The sequence below is a fragment of the Etheostoma spectabile genome, chromosome 19, assembly GCF_008692095.1.
Source record: "Etheostoma spectabile isolate EspeVRDwgs_2016 chromosome 19, UIUC_Espe_1.0, whole genome shotgun sequence".
NCBI lineage: Eukaryota > Metazoa > Chordata > Actinopteri > Perciformes > Percidae > Etheostoma > Etheostoma spectabile.
The window spans coordinates 1613769-1621759 of record NC_045751.1 but is presented as its reverse complement, the minus strand read 5'-3'; the positions used below and the strand labels follow the sequence as shown (position 1 = coordinate 1621759).

Below are 7991 nucleotides of genomic sequence, written 5' to 3'. Positions count from 1 at the left end.
GCTCCCAAGTGCATGCTGAAAAGTAACAGAGTGCATTTTTGACAGCATTGTCTCGTAGCCAACCACAGCTTAACTCACAAAGGACAGACATTTTTCCTTGCAGCAGTACATTTTATGTTCTTAGATTTTGGTTCTTTGTCACAAGATAAGACCCCTCTTTCAACTTATAATTACTGTTGAACTACAGAAGCCTAAAATGTTCCTAAGCAGTACACGAAACGGCTAATTTTGGAAGTAATTTGTCAGACTGATACTATTCCGGTTCATTGACTACATTGTCTCAAATAAGCTTTAACTCAAGCCACCGTTCCTACAGACAGAAAGGAAGCGTTTGACAAAAGTCCCATTGGAGGTGAACTGGACTGTTTTGGAAGTAGACCCCGGGCTGACCCAGGACAAGCTGGGACAAGAATATCTCTAACAAGAACTATGAGCGCTGAAGAAAAGCTGGCAAAAATGCCAGATGAAAGAATGGAGGCGTCTCTCTGCTTGCCCTGTTGCCACTGCAGTTCTGACCCAGACAAGCTGTCTAAGCTGTCAGTCCAAGGGATGAACAAAAACTTGAAGTAAACCATCTTAAAACCAATACAAGCAGGTTAAAATGCTCAAAAGCTCATCAAGGCATTGACAGAAAAAAAGAAAGGTCCAAGCAACCAGGCAAACTTTTACCAGTCTTGTTTGAAAAAGTGAGTACTGGGATGGAGAGGGTATGCGCTGTGATGTCTGTCCTGATGATAAAATGAATGCCTTACCAGCCCAGTATCATGGTTTGTGAAATGGTGACGTTATTTAATCTATTGATTGGAGCACAGGGACACAATTTTCTCGTTTTGTTCGTGGTGGTGAGCACAAATTTTAAAGTAACGTATTTCAATGGGAAACATATTCTGTCATAACAGCACGATTACGGTAGCGAGTAGTATTGAAAAGCCAAAAATCCGCGTAAGGAGGTGTTTCATTTCCCTGTTAATGCGTCCCCCAGAGACTGCGGACTGTTTCCCTGTCAGCGTTGTTGTCACCATCTACTGCATGTGGCATTTCATTTCCCTGTTGATGCGTACCCCTGAGACTGCGGTTCGTGTCCTTGTTGCCGTCGTTGTCACCATCTACAGCGTGTGGTTTTTCATTTCCCCGTTTTTGAGTCCCCCAGAGACTGTGGATCGTGTCCCGGCGGCCAGTGTTGTCACTGTCTACCGCATGTGGTGTTTCATTTCCCTATTGTTGCGTCCCCCAGAGACCGCGGATCTTGTCCAGGCGGACGTTGGCCGTGGTGACCACCAAGAAATAAACAAGAAAATTGTGTCCTTGTTGACGAATCAATAAATCGAAATACCGTGATCATTTCACAAACTGCTGTGAGACCGGGTTGGCATTACAGACGCTAGGGCTGGGCGATATAGAGAAAATTAAATATCACAATATTCTTGATCAAATACTTCAATGTTGATATTGCGACGATATTGTATGGTAGACTATTGGTGCTCACAAAATGTTATTTACACAATGAGATTTTTGATAAATATTCTCCAAAAATGATTTAATAACTTGAAGGGTAAAGGTAAATAATAGAAGAGCTAAAACAGTCTGGTAAGTTCAGAAAAGTAAATCACTTTACTATAAGGCAGCCTTTAAAACCAGGTAAAGACGACACTTACCATATTACAATATATCTAGTCTCATATTGCGATATTGATACAACATTGATATATTGCCCAGCCCTAACAGACGCTGCGATGCCCGACAGCACTTAGGGAAGAAGCAATCACTGAAGATGTGGTTTAAGATTCCATAAAGTGTCGCTCTGACCCAGAGTAAATAATACACTGCAATGCAATCCAGTTGCATAGACTTGGAAAATACATGTTTAAGACATATCTCAATATCTCATTGCACAACCAAGGGTATTGACTACATAATGACTAGACACTGTAAATGTGTCACTTAGAGGTGAGCAGCATAAATCACCTGGCTTTAGGACATTGAAATGATCCTGATGGACACTCTGGTGAACTGGTAGCTCTCCCGGCTCGTCTGTCACACAGGCTGCGTTTAAAAATGTTGGAATAGATGAAGATTTCCCCTGGTGTGAGCAACAAATAAGTCCCTACTTTTCCAATGTTTAAATATGTGCTGACACTGCTGCTTGGATTTATAACCTAGAAGAATGTACATTTGTGATTTGTGTCCTCTCTTTTCCCCCCTACAGCTAGAAAATTCAAGGCCTACTAGGCAGCATTGGTGGCATGAATATAAATGGTGGCCTACTGTACTGTTGCTGTACACAACAATTATTTCCTCCTCACTGAAGCTATCAAATAAATTGTCTTTGGATTATTACTTCACATAAGTGCTAGAAATATTTGGCCATTTTCCATACTTCTTGTCCATAAATCTATTCTGAGAAAAGGCCTGTGCAGACAGAAATCATTCATATTATAGATGTGATAGACAGCTCAAACTGTCCAGGCCGGTTGTGTTGCATCATGCACATTACCCTCTCCCTTACACTATGTTTTTGCTGGCCTTGATCAATAAAGCAATGACTACGAGGCTGTTCTAGGACAATGACTATCTCAATTAAAATCTCATGGTCTGCTGACTGACTCCATCTATCATTCTGTTCCCCTGGTCACCCAAATATGGGAGAGCCAGCCTCGCTATGGTCAAACTCCATTTATATTCGTCTGCAGCACAGGCTGCATGGATCCATTGAAAGGGAAATTGTCTAATGAATGACTATGATAATAGGTTTTGGAAATGAATATGTTTAAATGTCTTTCTCTATTACTTTGCTTCCAGTTGTAACATTTGTCCCAAACATTTTTTACACACGGTTTTACACACAAAGATTATTGTTTTGTTTTTTATATGTTGAGAGGCTGTTCTAACCAACGTGTCTTTAGAGAACATCCTCTTAGTGTTTCCAAATATCAAAAATAGGATACAGTTTAGCTGGTTTAATTATTTTCTGTCCTGAAGCTAATAAATAGCAACCTCAGACAATGTCATCAATAAAAAAAGACTTGTTTCTCTAACTCAGCAATCAGGCTTTGTCCACAGGGAAATATGGCCAGCCCTATATTAACATGATCAATATTAAAACCATTTTAATACTGAATTATTTTACAATATTTGGGTCACCTGGGTTTCTTGTCTAATAATGCTTTCATAACCTCTACCCTGTAACTCTGTATATTTGTTCCAGGACAATGTGGGCTATCAGGATATGGATGCTGCAGGGATGTCACATTAGTTTATAAATTATGACTATAAATTGACTATAAAGACAAAAGAATAAACTAAAATGGAAACTGAATCGCACAGAAATGTTTTGAAATTACAAAAACTAAAATATGAACAAGACTTTTGATTTTTGAAAAGCATTCAACCAAGTCTTAGCAATAAGGGCAAACTATAACTAACATAAATGACCTACTTAAATTTTGTTTTTGTTGATATCCAAAAAGTTAGTGTGCCATCTCCAATGCCTTTCCTGTCCGCTTTGAGACATCCTGATCCCATTTACACATCCGGGGCTGTCAACTGACCTGCAGCTCTGTCTGCAATACACACATTCAAGGCCCTCCTGCTTGTCTCAGGTTAGGGTTATCGATTGGCTGTCCATTTCCCCATCAATAAGTAACATCCAATATGAAAAAAAACAATATAAAATTATGCATCCTCAGTGCACCCTGGGCACACGCCTTACAATTTCAAATAACATCCAAATGTGCAAATGAGAATATACGCATTATTTATTACATTTACACTCATTATTCTCTCATTCGTTACATCATTCGTTCAGTCAATGCGATACGTGAATTGAGAATATGAGATACTGAATTTGACATAAAACGTGTAGGTTGCTTTCACATACAACATAGTCTGCCTTAGGGGGTTAATGAGTACTAACACCGACATTAAAGACCACAGCTCTGCACCCAAATAAACACGGTAGCCACAGTGCAGCAAAAAGGCAATGCCACATTTTTATTAACCAAACCTATGAGGACACTAAAGCAAATTACTACCCAATATGTTCTCGTAATGTTATCACCACGTGGGGATTGCAATGTGACCTAAACAACCTGCTGGTATCTATGGAAACCAACAGCCTACTCCTTTGGGCAGATACAGTAGATGGAATTATCCACGCTTTGTATTTCCCACGTGCCTATATGTATTGGTATGATTGGAAAGCTGCAGCCACCTACACCTTTAATAGGGTGGCCCAATTTGTTCTCTTTGTCTCTAAGGTCAAGGAAAAGGTAGAAAGTAGGCCACAGCTGTATGGAAATATTTTCTACTGTATGTGAAAAGTCCACCTTTTTTAAATTAATTCATTTTTTTGCAAAACAACAATTAACAAGGGGTGACTGCTAGAAAAAATACTGCAAGTCTCACGTGTTCAGAAGCATGTTGGAATTCATTAGCAGGTTCATATAGCACCTCTCTGGGGCTTAACACCATCTCACCCATGCAGCGTGATAATCTACAATTTACCCGACAGCGAAGCTCAGTTGATGCAAGAACGAAACAAGAAGGAGAAAAGAATATTAACACATTACATAATATAATAAAAGAAAATATATGTACATAAATATAGATATACATAATAAAATAATAAAAATATGTGCCAGATATCAGTATATGCTACTGCGACTAATTTTTATACTGTACTGAACTTTTCATGAAATAATCTGCTGGTGATCCACTATAATCTGAGATTTAATCTTGCTAATACCAATGACTGTTTCTTATTAGAAAAGCTCTTGGTGTGCACACATGTCTTTACGCTTTGCAGCATGATACAGGTACAGAAATACCAATGAATAATGAGTACGAAGTATGCAACAACTTTTGCTTCTGGGGATGATTGATGAAGAATGCTGCATCAGCATACTGCTCCACATCACTGTTGTAGTTTTTCTATATACTTTTCACTAAGATCAGAAATCTACGATGGTCAAAATTATTAAGGTGCTAGAAACATAATGACTGCAAAACTGAGGTTACAGACCCAATGAGTTTGTCAAATGCTAAAATACAATACATATGTCCTTACACACTTACACATACACACACACACACACACACACACTTACACAAATTATGATGCAGAGTAGGTAATGAGTTCAAGCCCACTTTGGAAATCCTCACAATGCTCTAGCCAGGTTTGCAGGCATTTATGTACACGCAATCTAAATATTGTGAGGCATTGCTATTATGAAAGTGCATGTCCTAACACATCCCCATGTGTCAAACGTTTTGTAATGATTTAATTTGATTTAAAATGTGAATCAAGCGGAGAAGTTTGACCAAACTGCCAAGAGGATAATGCAAAGAACTCTGCAGATTTTAGAGAATCACTGCGAATGGAAACACGGGAGAAATCCGCCTCTCAGTCCACCAGGAGCCTTACCGGTGTTCGTGCCCGTGATGAGTCTGTACAGGTACTGTGCAAACTTGAAGATCTCCCGCTTGCACCTTTTCCTGCAGCTCATCTTTGCTCCTGGCAGGGGTGGGGTGGGGGAGTACTTGGAAAAGTCAGCACAAAAGTAGGATTCTGGCTTCAGAGTAAAAAGAAAAAACTAAAAACAATCCAAGGACGACTTTTACTTTGACGAAGTCCTGCGGCAAGTGTCCTCTTCACTCCTCCACTCCCTTGGATGTGTCAGTGCGGCCCTTGTGTCTGCGTGTGGTGGGAGAGAGGATCACGTAGGAGTGGAGAGCAGTGATGGGGGCTCGTCTTGCTTGTGTGTGTGGCTGTGTGTGTATATGTGCCCGGGCCCCCCTGATGCGCGGCTCCGCGTTTTTTTTTTCCTTCAGGTCATTAGTATTTGCTTACCGGCGGTTTACCTCCTGCTCTCTGGTGAAGATGGGGGGCTTGTCTTAGTCTCTTTTTTTTTTTTCTTCCTCCAACACTCACTCCTTCTCTTCTCTCAGACTTTTCCTGCAACTCCTCTGAGAAAACACGCTGCTCTTTTGTCTGTGTTACTAGAGGATACTATTGGCTTCACAATACAGTAGTTATCCAATGAGTCTGCCTGTATCTGTCTCTCTCAGACACACAAACAAACACACACTCCTACACTTGATCTCGTAGTGTGCCTGCTGCTCGTTCTACTCAGCACCATCTGTGGATGTTTTACACTCACTGACGGTTGCCATGGGAGGCGTGGCCTGATTGGCTCGAGAGAGAGAAAGCACACAAGGAGGAGGAGGAGGAGGAGGAGGAGGAGGAATAGAGAAAGAAGCAGAATTAAGGGGAAAATGTCCACCAATAAATTAGCAATGACACTACATTATGGGTCTTCCGCATCATGTATAACTGAAGGTTAAAACAATGAGTGAAAGAAGGGTTGAAAACTGTGGTGCGCAGGTTGATAAGATTTCCTACAACCAAATGGCATGGTCAGTTCTAATAATGACTTACAGGCTATGGCCAGTGTCTGTGATGACATAAGAACCAACCAAGAGCATCATCTTCGCCACTAATTAGCCCACACTCAATTGCACTCATCTATCAATGCCAAGCTCTCCCATCTGAAACGCCTGTCATTAACTCAAACCTTCAACTGGACCCCTCTACTACTACTGCAGTGAATGTGCTTAAAAAAAACACAGATTTTTTTTCACATATTGCACGTCCATCAGGCTGACAGGCACGGGTATAATGTGCTCTCAAACCGAGTTGATAGCCCACAGGTCAGTTTAGAGAAAGGCAGGTCTATTTCGGTGAATTCTGCTCTGTGTAGAGTCTTTGCAGACTCTGACCTTGGAGTTGTTGTAGGCATGTTATGCCAGCACAGGCAGGAATAAAAAGTGTGCCTTGAAAGAAATGAAGATTTCAAGGACTTGAAGTATTGTGTAAAACTTCTTACTGGGTCAGAGCAGCAAAGAGAACTGGTGCAGTGTCTCAATAATGTGAATAATTTACGAGGTACCTGTGGGTCATAGCCAGTGGCGCAAAAAGTGGGTATATGCACAGCATGCGGCGCAGCACCATGGGGGCGCCAAAGCCATGGTTAAAGAAAAATAAATAAATAAAAAAAACTTATGTGGCTGCTGTTGTACATTTCAAAATCATTTCTGCATTTCCTCAATGTGGTGAATGAAGGCAAAATAAATGAAGCAAGGTGAGTTGTTGGCATCAGTGGCGCAAAAAGTGGGTATGCGCTATATGAGGCCAAAGCCATGGTTAAAAAAAATAAAAAAAATAAAAAAATGTATGTAGCTTCTGTTGTGGATTTCTAAATCATTTTTGCATTTTCTCAATGTTATATAACATTTTAAAGGACTAACAAGCTAGATGCCATATCTTATAAGATTCCATCATAGAATTTCGACAAAGAAAAGGGGTGGGGGGGCACCATGAACGCTGAGCGAGCAGGTACGAGTAGTGAGTTGGATGGATAAAGCAAAGACGGATAAAGCAAAAAAATTGTTGGGGGCTAGAAACTACAAAAAGAAAGAGGGAAAAGGAAATGGCATGTCAAGGGAAGGACAGCAGTTACATAAGTGGATGGTGAAAGGCAACAGGTAGCACTTCTTCTGTGCTTGGAGGCTCACAAACGTCGCCTTCCAGGCAGCGCTGCCTGGCTGGCACTAGGATTAGGCAATGGTTAGGGTTAGGAGCCTTAACGTTGGGGACTTAAAACACCATACGGCTGGCTTAGAATATACAAAACCGAGGTTGCTGAGCAAAAAACAACATAAGGTGGCATGTACAATAATCGACAAGAATCTGGAAAACATAACTAATGGAATAACTCTGGTTTACCATGGAATCATGCATCGATTTGCTCAAATAGTAATGTTAACAGACTGGCTAGTGTTTGTTAACTTAATGCAAACTAATGTTGCCGATAGCTACATTTAGATTTTGGTTAACCCTATGGTACCAATCCCATGCATGACATATCTCAATTGTATTAAGGTAAAATAATAACTGGTAAATATAAGGTAGCATGCACAATGAATGACAAGAA

The 7991-nt window shown here is 40.5% G+C and overlaps 1 protein-coding gene across 2 annotated transcripts in view; it reads right to left on the bottom strand.

Moving 5' to 3' along the window:
* kcnip4a (potassium voltage-gated channel interacting protein 4a) overlaps positions 1-7991 on the bottom strand; it is a 121600-nt gene that overhangs the window by 87865 nt on the left and 25744 nt on the right. The window contains exon 1 of one of the 2 annotated variants that reach the window (XM_032544194.1): positions 5423-6134. The exons of the other annotated variant lie outside the window; for it this stretch is intronic. Within the exon in view, the coding sequence (XP_032400085.1) occupies positions 5423-5504 (82 nt within the window). The 5' untranslated portion in view covers positions 5505-6134. Of the gene's footprint in view, positions 1-5422; positions 6135-7991 lie in introns of those variants that run through there. 2 annotated transcript variants of the gene reach the window in all.